Source organism: Apis laboriosa, unplaced genomic scaffold (genome assembly GCF_014066325.1).
Source record: "Apis laboriosa isolate Shangri-la unplaced genomic scaffold, ASM1406632v1 scaffold40_cov151, whole genome shotgun sequence".
Taxonomy (NCBI): Eukaryota; Metazoa; Arthropoda; class Insecta; order Hymenoptera; family Apidae; genus Apis; species Apis laboriosa.
Window position 1 is genome coordinate 3094248 of NW_025223180.1, and position 20392 is coordinate 3114639.

The 20392-nt window shown below is 27.2% G+C and overlaps 2 protein-coding genes across 5 annotated transcripts; one reads left to right on the plus strand and one right to left on the minus strand.

Annotated features, from left to right (window-relative positions):
• The first annotated feature begins 6499 nt into the window (after nt 1–6499).
• On the plus strand, nt 6500–17031 carry LOC122715825 (TBC1 domain family member 25). Its single transcript, XM_043938325.1, has 9 exons — nt 6500–7174; nt 11349–11458; nt 12788–12883; nt 12968–13130; nt 13701–14358; nt 14759–15146; nt 15221–15529; nt 15667–16083; nt 16163–17031. Exons 1-9 carry the CDS (start codon nt 7100–7102, stop codon nt 16581–16583), a joined length of 2637 nt encoding a protein of 878 aa, XP_043794260.1. The 5' UTR covers nt 6500–7099; the 3' UTR covers nt 16584–17031.
• A 573-nt stretch (nt 17032–17604) lies between these two features.
• Nucleotides 17605–19673, minus strand: LOC122715826 (growth hormone-inducible transmembrane protein-like). Of its 4 annotated transcripts, none has more exons than XM_043938329.1 (5): nt 19403–19673; nt 19071–19290; nt 18605–18716; nt 17888–18505; nt 17605–17811 (listed from the first exon to the last, which is right to left on the minus strand). In XM_043938329.1, exons 2-5 carry the CDS (start codon nt 19270–19272, stop codon nt 17724–17726), a joined length of 1020 nt encoding a protein of 339 aa, XP_043794264.1. In that variant the 5' UTR covers nt 19273–19290; nt 19403–19673; the 3' UTR covers nt 17605–17723. The 4 variants fall into 4 exon arrangements, with proteins under 4 accessions (XP_043794264.1, XP_043794263.1, XP_043794262.1 ...); XM_043938328.1 differs by having other exon boundaries at nt 19374–19673; XM_043938327.1 differs by having other exon boundaries at nt 19472–19672.
• Nucleotides 19674–20392: the final 719 nt, after the last annotated feature.

The following is a 20392-nucleotide window of genomic DNA, read 5'->3' on the forward strand; positions in this document are numbered from 1 at the left end:
ATTTAATTTCAAGCATGTAATTGTAATTGTTAATTAATTTTTTAATAATGTCTTTGCGATATCGTTAAATCGATAATTTGATCGAATCTATAAATTTAATTCCGTAAGTATGTTTTTATTCATCAAACTAAAAGTAAATTAGAAAAGAATCGTGATGATTCAAGATATAAGATAATTTTTATCAAAATTTTTATCAAAATCTTGTAAATTATTCTAGAAACTTATGGTATAATTTGCGTAATTGTATGTAATTGTATTAATGTAACGTTAGGAAAAGACAACAGCGAAATTCCATTAATCCGTCATTTGATTGTTCGACGCACCCTATATTCCGTTCTAGTCCTTGACCTTTGCGCCCACCAACGTCATTCGGTGACGCCAGTAATCAATTAAAGGGTGCTTTCAGAAATGGCTGATCACCATTTAAGATTAATCCATTTCACATTTCGCAGCGCTTCTCGTTCTCGTTCGTCGAAAGTATCTCGCGGGATTCTTCAAAAGGATAATCAAATATCTGAAAAACAAAGTATTTTTGGAAAAAAAAAAAGAAAAAAAAAAAAGAAAATCCGTTCCATAAATTTTAATAATTCGAAAAAAGTTCCTATAAAAAAAAAAAATATCGTTCCATCGAATAATGATCTTGAGCGATTCAAGATCAACGTGATTTTTCCTCAAATAAATCCTTCCTCCCCTTCTTCTCTCCCCCTATTTTTCTTCTCGTCCAATGTTACATTGATTGCAAAGAAAGAAGAAAACAACAGTGACGAATGAAGCGAATGAACATATCGAGGTTTCTCATTTTCGAGAAAATTAGAAAAAGAAAAAAAAAAAAATCGGCCTTCTCCTCGTCCTCGAACGACGACGACGAGTCGTTGTTCATCCGAATAATTGCACGATCGATTAAGTATACCGTCGAGTGTGTATACGCGAAAGGAGGGGAGGGGAGGGGAGGGGAAGGGAAAGGAGGCGCGTACGCGTATGTAAACGTTCCCCGACGTCCATCCGTTCGAAAATCGCATTGGCCTTTCAGGGAAATTACGTGAACCGCGAAATTACCACGTAATATCGCAACGCCGCGAGTGATAGGCGAAAAAGAGAGACGGGGCGAGGCGAACGGGGAAATCAATTAACAATTGCACGACGTGTCAATTTTCCAACTATTCTATGAATCGCGTCCTTTTATTTTTTTATTTATTTTTTTTTTTTTCGTGCCTTAACCATCGTTAATTCATCCAATTTGTTCGTTACGTACGGATTAATTATCGTGGATAGTAATTTTTGTTATTAAATAGAAGCGTTGAGAATCAAGTGTTTGAGAATAGACGAAAGAAGAAATTGTGATACAATTTTAGAATTTTTTCGATTCAACAACGAAAATTTAACTTATCGATCCGTCTTGATTTTGAATTGATTTGGAGTTAATGATCGATATAATGAACAATCGAGATGATTCGAAAATTCGAAAACAATAGAGACCTCCGTTTTCAACGTTCTTTTCCCAAACTTTTTCTTTTTTTTGAGATCTTCGAAACGAAACGGGACCAGGAGCAACGAGGGTTGTTCTCTTTTTGTGCGCGCATAACACGTCTTCCAACGTCTTCGAAAACGGTGTTGGAACACGTTGAAACGACGGATGAAAAAAAAAAAAAAGGGTAGGAAAAATTTGTTGAAGCATCTCTTCTCCCCCTCCTATCTTTCCTCGCACGATTCGAGAAGAGGATCCACGTCCATTCGACTCGCAACAGATTTGTCCAGACCCTTCTCCTCCTCTCGGTGGAAAGTTGGAGAGAGAGTTGTTCCGTGAATGAGAGGAGAGGCGCAGGGGATGGGACCAGCCTGGATGAGAAACCAGCTCGAAAAAAATGGTTCCAAAAGGGAGAAGGAGGGAGTGGAGTGAAGAGCGAGGAGGAGTGAAGTGCGTTAAACTACGAGTCAACCGGGGCCACTTTGGGGGAGGGTTGAACTTTCGCCTGAATAATTCGCCGATGACGAAAGTTTTTCGTCGAGAAAGAGAGGCGCGATCTGGTTTTTCTTTGTGAAGGGAGGGAAAGTTTGCCGCGTGTAATTGAAAGGAAAAAATTATTGGTTCGATTTGAAAAAGCGTATTTGGTGTATTTGGCGATCGTTAATTAGATTTAAAAGGATAGAATTTTGGGAATAAAGGTACCTCGAGTTAAGTTTGTTATTCGAGTCCACTATAATAACGAATAAACGTTATTATATTCGTAGTATTTCAAGTAATTAAAGTGACTTTAATTCGAAATTTTACTAACTAGTTACTTTTTTTTTTCCAACGAGTTAGTTGCCCAATTATGTTTAAAAGTAAAAAGTATTATTTGTTTGGAAAAGTTTTAATTACAAAAAAAAAGAAGAAAAAAAAAACAGAGGAGATTTCAAGAGGTCTGATTTCACCAAGGAGAGGTTTTCACAGATCCACAGAGAACACTGCCACTTTCATCTTGCACAACCGCAGCCAAGTTGGCTGTCGCGGTTTTAACTCTGCCTTGCGATGCACTGAAATAAATTATTCCGTTCCATTCGCGTTAATTTATCGTCGTCGAAATTCGCAACTTTGCCGACCGAAAACTCAAAAGGAAGGGAAAAAAGAAAGGAAAATTATCAAAATGGATCTTGAACGGATTAAAACAATTACATTTTTCTCCGTAAAAAAAATTGAAGACAAAAATCGAACTGCTCGTATCTTCCAAATTACTTTGATCTACTTACTACTCTCCCTCGTTTCTATTCCCTTTATCTTGCAAATTTCACGGCAATGGAATCCCTTTCGCGTTTCGAGGGTACAAGTTTTGTAGATCCTTAATTGTCGAACGTGCTTCCCTGATACAGGCGATGCTTTTGCGAACGCTCGAATTTTAGCCGAGTTTACCGAAGCTCATCACAAAGGCCAAGATGTTTGTAGGCCGTCGCGCAGAGGCAGGGAGGTGTGGTGTGCCGTTTCCCAAGTGAAGAAACTCTCCGAAGAGTCGAGAGAATTTCAACAATGTCGTCTGGAACGCGACGATTCAAAGTAAGCCGATTAAATCGAAAATCAGATTAATCGTTTTCGTCCAACGTTTTGTTTTATTAAGATATTAACGAATATACAGAGAGAGAGAGAGAGAGAGAGAGAGAGAAATTTATATTATTGGAAAATTTTAAACAGATTCGATATTTGCGATCTGCTAAGCCACAATTGCTTCACTTATTTGCCCGAGCGTCTGATCAATATGGGCCGATACTACTGCCACGTTACACGTCCCTTTCGATCATTCGTCCCGAGATAAAATTGTAGAGAAGGGAATAGGGAATATATTTGATTTCCAGTTTAATAAGCGGTGAATATTCGTTTCTTTTTGTGTTTATGTGTGTGTGTTTGTTTTTATGAAACACGAAAAAAATTTTCTTCTAATAATATTTTATTTATACGAATACATTTATTATTACTCTACGACGTTTATCGATATTTTAATATAACATTTATCTCTCATCTAAATTCACACGCGTATAATTCGAAATACCAAAATATAGAATATATATATATGCATATATTCATACCATGCACGCCATCAGAATTTGAAATTTAGTAGCGCCATTCGTAAACCCGATAATATTCCATGGAATGTTATTACCACGCTATAAACTCCATAATTTCTGTGTCGTAACAATTCGTTCAATTAATTTGCGAAAACACGCGTGTTGCGTGTTTCGAACGATTTCAGACAATCTTTCCTTCGATATTTTACAAGTTCTTCTCCCCCATTTGACACTTTGAATTATAATTTCAACGCGATGAATCGAAAAATTAAAATTCTTGAACGTAGTACGAAAACGTAGTAAATAAAAGTAATTAGATTAGATATTAAATAACACAGTTGGCACATCATTATCGATTATCGTGTCGATTAATCGTCGCTCTAATTTCGATCTCATTCGTATCCTCGATCATATTCCTAAACAAACCGGGACTATCAAATCGATAAAACCCAACCCAGATTCAATTTCACGAGGAGAAAAATTCGGTATCTCGCGCCAACACCTCACCTTTTTCACCCTGCTGCACGAAATAAATTCGCTATCGATATTCGCCGCGATTCGATTGATACACCCCTCCATGCTTCGAGTTTTTTACGAGGGGGTGGGGAGAGGGGAGAGAGAGAGAGGAGAAAAAAATCTCCCATTGTCTCGAGAATTCGTTCGAATCTCGAAGTCGGTCGCGATAGTGAGATTTTAGAAAAGAAAAAAAAAAATAAATAAATAAATAAATAAATAAAGAATATTCGAAATTCTTGTCTGTCCACGAATTTGAAATCTCGAAAGATGGAAATATTTCTCCTCCTTCCCCTACAATTTTCCCCTACTGGATTGTCTCTCAATGGCCGCGCAATGGAAGCGAGAAATGCAACGCGTGAGAATTTCAGAAGGAGAATACCCATAAACGGATAGAAAAGGCACGAAGAGACAGGAATTGGAACGAAAGGAGGAAAAATATATTTTACTCGCGCGACCCAACGTTCTCGAGATCCTGGCCCCGATGTCGAGCTTTGTTTTGTGTCTTGTATTCCTAGAACGCTAGATCGAGGCTGTCGGGAAATATAATATAGATACGCTTGCTTTCTCTATACTCTTAACTGATTCTGATACGCGCAAAAAATAAAATCATGCATGTATTCGATCCAAGGAATTATATATTATTTTCAATATTTAAAATTTTTAATAATATTGATATGAATCGATTTCATATACCTCTATACAATCTCATCTCAATTTGATTTGATTTTTTATTTGTTTCCTTTTCTCTTTTCATTCCAATGCTTAAATTAATTTGTTTGTTGTAATTCCGCTTGAAAAAGGTTTAATTTGAAGCAAAGAATCCTTTCGAAGAAAAAAAAAAAAAAAAAGAGGAGATTATTTCGTTTCCATTGGAATAGCATGAGCAAGGTGTAAAATAAGGTTAGTAGATGGTAAATTAGCAATAAAGATGGTAATTTAATTACCGATCGATGTGTATACAATGGGCTATGCAATATTGGAAAACTTCGATTCGACGACTAGAATTATTTGGCCGTGTGGTCATTGACGTTTTCTTATTCCTGTATATTTATCCATTTTCCATTTTACCATCCAGTCGAAAGTATTTTTATCTTACGAATTGCAGGAAGAAGTTTCAAGAAAAAAAGAGATCTATCATAAATATATTTCGTGTTTCGTTTGTTTAAAATAATGTATCAACGTTATTGTTATCGTTATTATTTTTTTTTTCTTTTATTTTTATACACGTGATACGTATATAAAAATTTATATTTCTATTCATAAAAAAGAAAAATATTTTATATCTCAAAAATTAAATAATATAGTTTTAAAAGAAAAATGATGAAAATGTGTTCAGTTGATGTTTCGTATTTTATTTGTGATCACGCGCCGAAAGCAAAGTATAGATAAGGAGAATAGATAGTGGGAAAAGGATAGAGATAAAGTAAAAATATTGAAATCAGCGCCATCTCCAGAGTGCCGCAAATGAAACTCATAAAGAAAGGATAGAAAATAGTTGGATAAGGATAGAGATATAGTAAGAATTGATTATCAACGCCATCTCTCGATTATTAAAGATATCTTTTAAAGAATAGGATAAGATAGAATGTCGAGAGATGATGCTGATCTTTAATTCTTGCTCTACCTTACCTTACTTTTGATAAAAATATCTTCAATGTCTGAGAGATGGCGATAGCAGTCAATTCTTATTTTATTTGTCTTTTATTATTTACTGTCTTGCATATGATGTTTCATTTGCGGCACTCTAGAGATGGCGTTGATTTCTATATTTTTATTTTATCTCTATTCTTCTTTTACTATTATTGTTATATTTGTTTATACTTACTCCGCAAAATTTATGCGCTCAAAAAAAAATACCGGTTTATATTTTTATATTTATATTAATATAATAATACACAAATTTAAGCAATATGCAATTAATATTATATTTAATACCGTTTAATATTTTTTAATTTATGAATCTCTTTTCTTAGAGAATTTTTTAGATTCAAAATTAGAAAATTATTCTAAATTAGATAAACGTTACTACAGACAAGGAATAAGATTTTATTTATAAGAATAAAAATTCTTGTAAAATTAAAATATATAAAGTATAATTTAGTATATCATTGTTAGATGGCAACACGATACGAATCATCGATAAATTCTTTTAAATAAAATATAAAACATTATCAATTTTTATTTCTAGATAGAAAAATAAAAAAGTGTCTAACAAAAAGTTTAATGATTTCGTCTCTTGTGATAAATGCCAAATTAACACATAAATATAAATATATTCATATACATCAAGAAACAATTCGATAACGATACATCGAACGACGAAGAATCGATTATATGTATATTCTATTACGTTCGAGATTAATCGATACCCAAGTAAGTTAAACTTGGTATCAAATGTGACTTACTTCAGCTTTCTCGTTTCTCTTATTCTTGCTCTTTCTCTTTTTCGTCGCACGAATGTAACTAATTTTCTTAGGCATTTCTATCTGTCTTTGTTCCGCTTGTCACGTTTTAAAATAACTCCCCCTTTATCCCTTCCAGTGTCAGTGGTTTTTACGAAAAAAGAAACCTACAGTTTCGACCGATCAAACGTGAATTATATGAACACGGTGTGCTATGTCAATGATGTCGCGGTAACGACAGATCTTTGCCTATCAAAGCTCAAGAAAGGCGCGAAACAATCTTGAAATTAACATCTTGAAACGTATTATAAACGTATTATATCGACAGCAATTAAAATATATTGTCTTGTCATTACGACAATTATAAACTCTCTCGTTAAGTATTAATTAGTGCGTATTCGAAAACTTCGATTTTTTTAAAAAACACAGTGCAGAAATCTTGACAAGACTAATATGCTTCTCTCTAAAAGAAGTGAAAGCTTCGAGTTAAGTCGTTGTGCGTCGCGTGAAACGAATTAACCTAACAAAAATTTGTTATCTATAGAAATGTTGAATCTTGTTCAGTGTTACGAAAACTTCTTCAAGGAGATATACATTTTGATGGATCTGGAATTATCTTGAATTATTGAACCTTGAATCCTTTTCGTATGCATAAAATAGCTTGCATATCAACGTCAAAAATGTTTGGTTGCCCTAGAGAAGCTGTGCGTGTCAAAGTGAAGGTATAGTTTACTTTTTAGTTTTATTTTACAGATCTTATTTAACATTTAATATTGATAAAATGAATATTTATTTTCATGAAATTCTAATGAAATTTCTTCTTGAATAATTTTCTATTTTTACATACAAAAAAGTATAAAAAATAAAGATATTCTTATCGGTAAAACAAAGTATTACAGTTTATCATTATTAATACTTTGCTAATAATAATTTTTCTATGATAGTGGAAAATTTTATAAAAAATAATATATATTGAAAATAATATAAATTTAAATTTATTAGTCATTATTTAAATGAAATTTTTTATATTTATAATTTTTTACATAATATTTAAATGATACATTTTTATTTAAAAATATATATATTTGTAATGAAACGAATGTAATGTAAAAAATGATATGAATTAAAATTTTTATATGATATTGAAAGCGCACTCTATGATAAATTCGATATTGTTTATGATCGAAATATAAATCCTCTATAATAAAAAAGCAAATTCATTTTTACGATCAGAAGTGATTGTAAACCATAGAAAGTTTTTGCGATATTTATCTTTTGTGCAATTTCGCTTTAAGAAAGCGAACATGATGCTCCTTAATTGGAATAACCAACGTTCTGTAAAAATAATTAGAACATGTTGTTTCAATATTAGGCAAAATATTCCTGCGGCATTGCGGTAGAAATGTCCAATTAAAAACACCCGTAACGCGTTCTCCATACAGACATTTCAAGCGTCCATATTTGACATCATCAGAATTCAGATGTTAAAATGATGCCAGACTGCTCTCTTCGAGATATGTTTAATATCATATAAATTGTATCTAACATCCATTGTCTGAAAATTCGAATTTCTGCATGCAATAATTAATTTTAAAAAAATTACGATAAAATAAAATTTATTAATAAACTTATATCCAATTAATCTATCGTTTTAAACTTATATTTAATTCAAGGATATCAATAATTTCATTATAATATCTGTCATTAATCTGTAAATCGTGTCTTTATTTGTTAATATTCTTTTACTAAATATTAAAAGTTAACAAATCCATACAAAATTTAAAATAATATAATTAGATCAATCTCTTAGGTCAAAGTCAAAAATAAATATAATTAGAAATGGATTTATATAAATAAAATAGTTTAACTGCCAACTAATTCTAGTTTTACATATAGAAAATTTCTAATTATTCGAATAATATAATAAATAATAATATCTAATATAACTAATAAGAAAAAAATAAAATAATAAATTTTATAAATATCATTAATTTGATTTTTCTTTTATAATATTTTCTTTAACAATTTTTTTAAACAAATGAAAATTTGTTATTAAACAATTAAATATAATTATAACACTAATTCGATTCATCGCTACTGTTAAAACAAATATATTTCATAAGATTATACAGATTATACATCGATTTAATGTTCGTCATTTGCTCTAAATATAATATTTATATGTCATATGAATTAATACAGAAAATCTCGAGAAACATGAAAAAAAAGAATTTTTAAGTTTGTGTTTAACAGACAAAGACTAAGTTAGTAACAATTAAATAACAGTTAAAGCTATATAGTTATAATTAAAGTAAATTGCCATGAAAATGCCACAATTAAATTTTTTTCATAAATATGATGAAAAATCTTCAAAATTTACATGTTTTGAAAATTGATTTGATTTTTAAAATTTTCATTAATTCATTAATAAAGAATAAAAAATAATTACTAACTATTAATTATGAAAATTTAATCGACAATCTAAATGACTTACGTATAATGATAAAATTATTATTTGACGATAAATTACATTATCAATTCCATATATCGATTTAACAGCTTGCAATTTCATAACAAGTTAATCCAGTAGCAACGTAAGCAAAGCCGCGTATTTAGTTAAATCAAGTACTATATATTTTGTTTATTTGTTTGATTGAAATCAAATCAATCTTATTTTATTACTTATATAATCAGAATTAATTTATTACATTTTTTTTCATTTCTTTACATTGATTTTATAAAAAAATTTCACAAAATTTTTACAAGATAAAAAAGAAAAGTTTTAATACGATATTAATTTTAATATTTAAAGAAATATAAAATTATTTGAAATAATAAAAAGAAGAAGATTTGGTAAATGCTTCTTCTTTTCAATAAGAAAACGGATAATTTTATTGAAAGATTTTTGGATGAAAAATATCAAAGGCAATATAGAAAAATACATAAAAAATTCATAAATAGATTCGTAAAAATATTAATATTGTCTTTTTCTTGGCATTATATTATAAAAAAATAAATAAATCTGTAAAATAAATAAAAAAATTCACTAAATATTATTTAATTTTACGTAGTAATTAAAATAATAAATCGTTTAGGAATTACTAAATTTATATAAATTTCTTTTTATAGACTTCAAATGAAAACATTCAATTATAAGATATATTAATAAGATTTTTTTTTGAAGCGATCAGTAGACATTCACTTCGTTGGCAAATGGCTCGCAAGTAAAATTTGGTTGTATCGATCCATAGCTCCTACTTGCAGAGAGATTAGTTCGTAATATAAGAATCTATTAAGAGGCAAAACCAAGAGGCATTACCAATTGTTTAAGCCGTTTTTTCAAGTATATAATTATATTTACACGACGACCTGTCGATTGTCTTCTCTAGCAGATCAGTTTTGCTCAATTGATCGCTAAAGAAAGTATGAATAATATGGTTTTATGTAATTGCATAGAACATATGTTACAATCATTAACTTACGTAAAGAAGATACAATACGATGTTACATCAATTTCCAACGCTTTCGTAATGGTACTTGTGTTCGAGACTTCTAGGTTAACTTTAGAACTTCGGGAATTTCGACTTCATTATAAATCACTAGATTATAAAAATATTTAATTCATATATTATAACTTATTACAACTATTATTACAACTAGTACTTTTGAATTTAAAAAGTTGATTTTTGTTAATACAATTGAAAGTCGATTGATATTGCAATTTGATATCATCTTACTTCATAGGGAAAAAAGAACTTGAGAGGATTTTGTCGTAGTTATTCTTTATTTTTAGCGTTTACATTTTAGGAAAGATATGAAAATTATGTATATATCTTTGATTTATTAATATCTAGTGAAAATAGAATTCTAAAAAAAACTTGAATTTGAAATTAAATAAAAATTTAAATTTATAAATAATTCTTCTTGTATTATTCCACAGAATAAAATTTCATCTTTTAAAATTGTTTTATTTTCATTTTATAATATATTTGTAACTTCGATACTTATAGAAGGATTATCTGAAAAGACGCTTATAAAAAAAGATTTATCTTATTAGCTTGAATCGATGTTTTTTCCATTCAAGGTTTTCCTCTGAATTATTTAATTATTGGATTTGTCATAAAGATGAAATGTTTAAGTCTAAATTTTTAATTAGAGTAAAAATAAAATAAATTCGTAATAACTAATTTATTTAAATCATTAATTTTAATTTATCTAAAAGATTAGCAAAATTTTTATCAATATTATGCATCTATATAAATTATCTGTTTTATCTTATTTATTTTTCATAATTATAATGAAATCATCATAATTTTTTATATACTATAATATTATTTATTTATATATTATTTATTTATTTATTTATATAATATTATATATATTGCTTGAATCATACGATATAAATTTATTTCGAGAATTATTGAATTAACTATCGAATCATCGATCTTCATTAATCATATATGTTTCTAAATTATCCAAGTTATCTAATTTATAATTTGTTTTGCTTTTATCAATCACATTATAATATAAATTATATATTATAAGTTATATATATATATATATATATATGTATATATATGACATCAATTAATAATATAATATTGAAAATCATGGTTAAAAAAAGTAAAATGAAACATGTGTTCTTTAACAAATGTGAGAAAAAATAAATAATATATTTTAATACTTCTTAAAAGTTAAAAAAAAGTAAAAAAAAATTCAATTTAATTTTTACATTTTATATATCGCATTTTTTCATGATAAGTATAATAGAATTATGTCAATATAGAATAGCGGTAATTCTTCGATACTATTGAAAACAATTCGATTAAAAAAATAAAATGAAACAAAGATAGAAACAAGAAAAATTGATTGAATGTTTCATACATTTGTCTTTAGAAATGCGAAACAAGGCATCAGCCGGAATATCGAAAATTCAGCGTAGACCCACAGATAACATCCATTGAAGTGCTTCAAAGTATACTCATCAAAGCATTCGACATCAAAGGGTAAGATAGTAACACTGTTAACAACGAATAATCATTGATATACATCGAATATATTACATCGCAAACATAAAAGAACGAACCTTCGAATATTCATTTGCTTTGAACACAAAGCAATTAACATTTATCTACGCAAAAACCGAGTTCGCGTTAGATTATGAAAATAAAAAATTTTCGCGAATTATTTTTTTTTGTTATTATTGAACAATTATTAATCATTAATCAAAAATTAATTAAAATATTAATTAAAAATAATAAATAATAGAAAATGATGCGTTAATATAAAATTTTAAGAAAAAATATTTTTAAAAAATATAAGAAATAAAAGAAATATTTTAAAAAATAAAAGAAAAAAAATAAAAAGAAAACATTAAAAAATATTCCTTTCAAATTTGGTCCACAAAATAATAATTTAATTTTAATTTTATAAATTATAAAATTTGTAATACATACGTACAATATACATTTGTATTGAAAGTATAATTTGTATTGAAATTTTTTATTTCTGGATTTCTGGATTTATATCGAATATTATCAAAAAGTTAATATTAAATTTAAATATTTCCTTTAAAATTGTTTATATTGTTTTTAATCGTTATTATTAATAAACGTAAATTTAAAGAATTTTTAAAAGCATGATATGAATTGATCAATATTTATTATTTTCATAAAGAAATTATATTTTATTTATATTAATTTAAAAAAAATAGAATTTAGAAAATATTAAAATAACGAGAATATATTATTGAATATATTTTACAGTACATAACAAAGAATATCAATTTTGTTGGTTAAAATAGAAATAAATTTTTTTATTTCGTTGTTGCGTCTGATATCTATATATTAGTTGTAAAATTATCTCTTTTTTATGAATCATTTATTCATTTCTAAGTAAAACATTACATTAACTTGCAAAAAAATATATTTATTTGATAAATGAAAATTTTTTAAGTAAAAAATAGCATAGTATGTATGCAATATACAAAAAAAATTTGTATAAAAGAAAAGAATATCTGAAATATACAGATACATTGTTCTTTTGTATAAATATATTTTATAGTATAATTATGTTTGTAAATTATATTTGTATTTTATATATATATAAAATATATTATATTATTAATATATTATATTTATTTTATTTTTATTATTATTATTTTTATTTTTATTTTTATTATAGTTATTTTATATATATGTATAAAAATTAATAAAATATAATCAATTCATTATTAAAATATTTTTATCTCGATATTAAATTATGTGTAAAAAATTATAAAAATGTACAATGAAAAAAAAAATAATTTTTCGAAATATTTCGAAATATTTTTACAGAGAATTCACAGTTTCATATCGAGCAATAGATGATTATGGATCAGAAACATATTTATTTTTGCTTTCTGATTGGGATTTGGATGCAGCATTTATTAGGTAAATTTTAACACTATTCCTATCTAAATAATAAACGATAATAAATGTTAATCTAATGTTAATCAATAATATATTTTATTGTAGCGCCTCTGAACCATATTTATATTTGCAAGTCAACTTAAAACCATTTGGAGAGACAGGTGATTGTGAGTGTTACTGGGAACAGAATGCACAGGAAGTGTCGACTCGGCAAGAAACCGGATTTCCATACAAGACACCCAAATTACCGGGTCTCATAATGAATAAGGTGAATATTGTTCTTATTCATCTAAAAATCAGAATGCAATTATTTATTTCTCTTTCGAGTTTTTTCTTAATGGAACATAAGGTATATATTTATATAATAATTATATATATTTATATTGTATATATATTGTATTATATATGAATGATGAAATAGATATAGTTTATATATTCGTGATAAAATGGATAAAATGGATGGAATATTAAAATATTCATTAAAAAATAATTCAATGTTTTATAAAAAACAATCTTATTTATTAAAAAAATAAAATATATTTTTCTTTTTCTTTATTTTTTCAGATTATGTGTTTTAAAATATATTCTAAAAATTTTTAATTTTATGATATTAAAATAATTATTTTATTATATAATTGTAATAAGATTAATGTCTGATATATTATTTCATAAATAGAGTATATTTACATAATTTCTCATAATTAATATAGATACTATGTATAGATATTATAGATATGTATGTTTAACAATATTTCATTATTTATAAAATTTGTAAACGTGATATTTAAAAAGATGTATACTTAAATGTATACTTTATAAATTAAGTTATTTCCGACAGATGGAAAGAACATTAAATATGGTTCAACGTGCTTTGGGTAATTTAAGTGAAGAATCATCTCACCAACAAAGTGCTCAACCACCACGACCACCATTGACAGATGCGGAGTTTCGAAGATTTTTGGATCCTATTGGACAAGTAATACATCCTAAAGAACTAAGAGCCGTGATATACTTTGGTGGAATTGAACCTAGTTTACGAAAAGTAGTTTGGAAACATATTTTAAATGTATATCCCGAAGGCATGTCCGGTCGCGAAAGAATGGATTACATGAAGAAAAAATCACAAGAATATCAAAATCTTCGAGAAAGATGGAAAACGTTGGTGCAAAAAGGACAAAATATTGGAGATTTGGCATATGTAACAAGTATGGTACGGAAAGACGTTTTAAGAACAGATAGACATCATAAATTTTATGGTGGTTCTGATGATAATCAAAATACAGCCAGTCTTTTTAATATTTTGACAACGTATGCCTTAAATCATCCGAGTGTTAGCTATTGTCAAGGTATGAGCGATTTGGCTTCACCTTTATTGGTTACTATGAGAGACGAAGCACAAGCATACATATGCTTGTGTGCTCTTATGAGAAGATTAAAAGATAATTTCATGCTTGATGGAATTGCAATGACTACGAAATTTGCTCATTTAGCTGAAGGTATGTAAGACTTAATATATTTCCTAAATAATTAGGAGATTGTAATTTTTGATATTATAAAAAATAAATTATATATCAGGTATGAAAAAAAGTTATAATATAATATTAAATTTAAAGCAAAATTTAAAATATAAAATACGAGTAATTAAAATATTATAAATATTATAAATAATTTTTAGAAAAACTAATATAATAATATAATATAATAATATAATAATAATTCATATTAAAAATAATTAGTAGAGAAAATATGAAATTTGATATTTAAAAAAAAAACTTATAAATAGGAAAGAAAGAAAACAATCTTCTAATTGATTTATATAATTTTCTCAAATTAGAATAATTTAATGAATGATATAACATTTGTATTAATTATTATACATTATCTACATTTTTTAAGGTTTGCAACATTATGATCCAGACTTTTATACTTATCTAAAATCTCATCAAGCGGATGATTTATTGTTTTGTTACCGATGGCTTTTATTAGAAATGAAGCGTGAATTTGCTTTGGATGATGCTTTAAGAATGCTTGAAGTTTTATGGGCTGCTTTGCCAGCATCACCGCCGAATGGAGAACTTAATTTAGCTGAAGTACCTTTTCCTCCACCTTCACCACCTCCAAGTCCAAATGTGAAACATATTCGTGAAAATGCATATACAAAAGTTTGTGCTATCAGACGACAAAGTTCTTCTGCGAGTATTGCTACTGCTGGTAAAAGAAAAACTTTAAATACAGAGGATCCATCTTTGCAAAGCTCCTCAGAAACAAACGGTGACTCAAAAAGGTACTTCTATGCAAAAATGATGAAAGCAGTGAAATACAAAAATAATAATATAAAGTGAAACTCGCTGTCTGCAGATCGAGCTCTCCTTACGAGACGTTTTCTGAACCAGAGAATGATTTGATGACAGCGAAAAATCGAAGAAACACAGAATCTACGGAAAAGTGCCTAAGTACAGATTCTTTGTCTGGTAAATCTAAACGTGTAAACTTGCTGGAATTGAAAGAAAGATTGTCGTTACCTAGTAAAGATCAAATTAAAAATAACGAACAAAATGATGGCGAAAAGAAATGTGCTCGAGTAGTAAAAAATCTGAACGAATTTTTAAATTTTACGAGTCTCAATCGTAGTAAAATAACACCAAGTGATGCTGAACCAGAATTGAGGTGAAATGACATATTTTTAATTTTAATCAAAAAATATTTTTATTATTCTTTTATTACTTTTATTATTATTATTATTATTTCTTTGTTTTTTTAAATAGAAATTTAAAATTATTTTATAATCAAAAATTATTTTTTAGACGTGTTTCGAGCGAAAGCGGAGTGATTAGAGTTTTAAGAGATGAACCTAGTTCTCCAGATGATCCAACAGATTTTTTTCCAATGACTACTTCTATGACTAGAGAATTAAGACTGGAATTAGAATCACTCGATCGACAAGTTTTCGGACCATCACCGCCAAGCGATCAACAGTGTGATTGTGTTCTTTCTAAAAGAGAAAGTGAATTAGTTGATAGCGAAACAGATACGGAATTAGCAAGATGTAGTCCAGCTGCTGATGTATTTGTATGGGAGAATCCTTTACATACATTACAACAAAAAAATCATCCAGCTACTCCCGATGAACAAGCGGAACTTGAATATGATGGCGAAATATTAGAAGATCAAAATGGTGTTAAATCTGTTACCCCAATTAGATTACTTAAACGTACTACGAGGTATATACTTAATTTCTTAATTTTTATAAAATTATATGTTTCGAAATATAATCTTAGAAAGAATTTTGAAATCATATAGGTCTGAATCTGCTTCGGATAGTGAAGAGGCAGAAAGTTGGCATCAAAATGCAACGATACAAGAAAGTCCAATAAAACAATCAATACAAGAACACTGCGAAGAAGCTACAGAGCTTACAAATCTTATTCCTGCAGGAACTTGTGAAGATCAATTGGGAGAAAGTTCACTACCTCCACCTCATGAATTTGGTGGTGGTAATCCATTCCTTATGTTCTTGTGTATTACTCTATTATTACAACATAGAGATTTTGTTATGCGTAATCAAATGGATTATAACGAAATGGCAATGCATTTCGATAAAATGGTTCGACGACATAATGTTATTCGAGTGCTCAATCAAGCGAGACAATTATTCGCTGGTTATCTTAGAAGGCATTCTTCATCATCATTAGCTGCGAAATCAGATTCTGTAAATGTATAATCTCATAATGCTTGAATGTTGTACTTATTAACATAAGTAAAATGGACGATTTTAAAATATTGTATCATTTAAGATAAATCATGAAAAAAATAAGTTTAAAATATGTTTTTTAGATCTGAAATATAAATCAAAACATCTTCTGTAAATGAAAAAAAATATCAGATAAAATACGTATCAGTGATAAATTAGGCAATAAGAAATTTAAATAATCTCCTCAAGGTGCTCTTTTAACATGCGTTCGTAAAAAATAATGAACTTTTTGTGTATTCTTTTAATCTTTTTAATTATAATGATTGATATATTTTCAATTTAAATATTATCATTAATTAACGAAGATATATTTCAAGAAATATTAACTTTTACATTATTTATTTGCATTTATCTATTCTTCTACTGCCTACTAATGAATTTCTTATTAAAATAAAAAGTTTATTTTCTTAGAAAAAAATAATTTTAATTTGAAAGAATGAAACCTTTCTAGTGATCATGTATAAGTAAACACAAATAAATATATAAACGAATGTAATTATCTGCAATGTGATAGCAATTATTATCTATTGAAAATAATTATTATATTTCGCATAATTTCTAACTTTAAGAAATTAAGTGAAATTTATAAATATTTCTTTGATAAAAATAATGTGCAATCATTACAATAGATTTTAAACATGTTGAGAATGATATGACATTAAATCTATTTCACTTGCATTAATATAATTCCTTGATATTATGCACAATTGTATCACATTCATAAATCCTTTCACTGTATCTTAATTTAAAATTAAGTAAATAGCTTAAATTTATAAAATATCTATAATTATACACTTAATAGTTGTATCTTATTTTGCTCTCAAACAATATGCTTGAGAATCGACAATAAAGTGCATTTAATTTTATCGCTAATAATTGAAATATAAATTTCTCTTTGCATGCTTAAAAAAAACCTATTTTTTATATTTTATATTTTATTTTAAGTAAGCTAATAATTTACATATCATCTTAAGATATAACATAAAGTAGATTATATTTGTAAAACTTATTTATTGCAAAATAATTTTAAATACTAAATCACGACGTTTTCCAAACATCATACGAAAATGGAAATCCATAATTTCTGAATTAGCCTATTGAAAAGCACTTTTAATTTTTTCTTCTGTTTCCTCCATTCACTAATATTGTGAGAATTCTTAGAAAGATATTTACTACATCCATATAAACTGAAATTGCACTGAAATAAAAAATGCAAATATGTATAAATTTGCATATATATTTTTAAATTTTTCATAATTACTCAAATTACTTACTTATTAACTGGATCATATGGCCTTGCAAGTTGATTATAAGCTGGATAATTTTCTGCTTGTTTAATAATTTTTTGAGTATCATACAAAAGAAGCATTGAAAATAGCACCAAACCACCATATAAAGATATTGAATATAAGCCAGATCCAATAGCTGTTGTAGGTGGCAAAAATATTGTACCAACACTACTTGCAAATATAAGTCCTAAACCAATTGCTAATGGACCTCCCATATTCAAGAACTTTTCATTTGGTGCACAAATTGCTACTACTGATAAACCACCAACTACACCAGCAGTATACCATGCAGCTCTAAGTACCAATGGTCCTCCAAATAAGTAGAGAGGTGCAAGAAATGCACCAATAGTGCCAGTATGAATTAACCATGCTATTTGTTTTGCACCAAAACCTTCTTTATATGGAATAGTCTGTAGCAATATTCCACTACCCCAAACAGATGCTAAAGATACGAACATGGCAAGCCATCCTTGACGCATTATTAAATTCATAACAGTTGGTGAACGTATACATATTGCTGCAGTTGCAGCACTAGTTATTATAGATGCACCAAGGTACATATATGTAGTCTTAATTCTATCCTTTACATATTGAGGCCATAATCTGTAAAAAATTATATAAATATTCTATTATAATTTGTATTTATTTCATTGATAATATTTGATTTTTTTTTTAATTGTAGTGATAGTTAAGAAAAAATACTTTGCATAATCTATAGCTCCCATGGATGGCGACAAACCCAAACCATAATAACATAAGGAACCTAATCCTATTACAGCACCACCAGCAACAACTCCTTTTCCAATAGTAAATGCTATGCATATAAAAATGTTTTTATTAGTAAATTTAATGTTATTAATTGATTCTACTAATATTTAATATAATTATAAATATTAATATTTAATATAATTATTATATATATGCAACATTCATAAATCAAATAATTTATACCATATGATAAATCTTAAAGTTTAAAAAACATTTAAGAAATGAATTTCATTGTTATTTTTAAAATTTTGTAGCAATGAATAAATAACTTGCATCAGTTTATTTAAAGTAATTTATAATTTCTATAATATATATTTCTATTTTGTAATTGTATTATATTATATATTACATGTATAATTTACATTGTTTTCATTTAAAATTTTTTTAATTAATGCCCTACCTGTTTCTCCCGCAGGTGCCATTGCTTGTTCTGAAAGAGAAGTTGATTTACGAGTAGATCTTGCAAATGTGCTTCGTCCATCATTAGCAAATAATCTTGTGGATTGAATTTTCGGAATAAAAGGTTTCGAATTAATTGGAGTTTTCAGTAAATTAACTAAATTTGGTGAAATACTGCTTCGACATACTCTAGCGAGCATCATTTTTGTACGCTATTTTATCTGAAATATAAGATACGATTAATAAAAACAGCGATGACATTTGTATATTAATCAACAAAAATTACACACGATTTTGAACTAACTAAGTCTTAAGTATTTGAAAGATATTCACATATCTATCAAAATTTATTTAAAACTCCAGAGCAATATCTTTTCGCAAAAATTTCTTGTGATTACTCACAGACGCAATATGCTGCAATTGTCACGACTATATCGATATAACCGATATCTCGAACTACTAGCAATTTCGTTGATCTACATTCACAATTTCACATACATGCTTATACAAAGTTGCTGCAAAAGATCTCACTATGGGAAGAGTGGGAGAGAATAATAGTGGAACAAAGTAGGAACTAGGAATCGTGACAAACGTTATATCATATAATGAAACATCCGTCATTTGTTCCCCCACTTTCATTTTTTGCACTATTATATTATATATTACTTTTCCTATTCCTTTTTCTAGTGAGATATTTTCTGACAACCCTAAAAATAAATACTATAAAAATAGCAAAATTATTTACAAATGAAGTATCATCTTTAATGCGTATAAATATTAACAAGATTTTTAATATATTATATTTTATTAATTTATATTTTTTTCATTATTTATATTGATATATATATTTTCAATTACAATATATTTACCGATGTAAATGATCGAAAATCAACAAACAAATCACATAATTGTTATGATTTCAACTATTGGATGAAAATCTTAAGATGGCTTTATAATTTTCTATGAAATACTCATTATATTTATTGTATATTTTCATGAAAATAGCTTTTGTATTTATGTATATATATATATTATATATATAGTTATTTAAATGATTTTAAGATTATTAAATTATCAAATTAAATTCTTTATTACATTATATATATATATATTTACTTTCAGTAACATAGTTTGATGAAAATATTTTTAAAAAATATATCAAATTATTTCTAAATTATATATTTTACAATTATTGGTAATAATTTTGTCTTAAATAAAAATAAAGACTAATATTATGTTTATACTTATATAAATTATAAAATTCTCTTTACTAATAAGTAAAATTAAATTTTACAAAATATTAAGCATTATCAATAATTATAA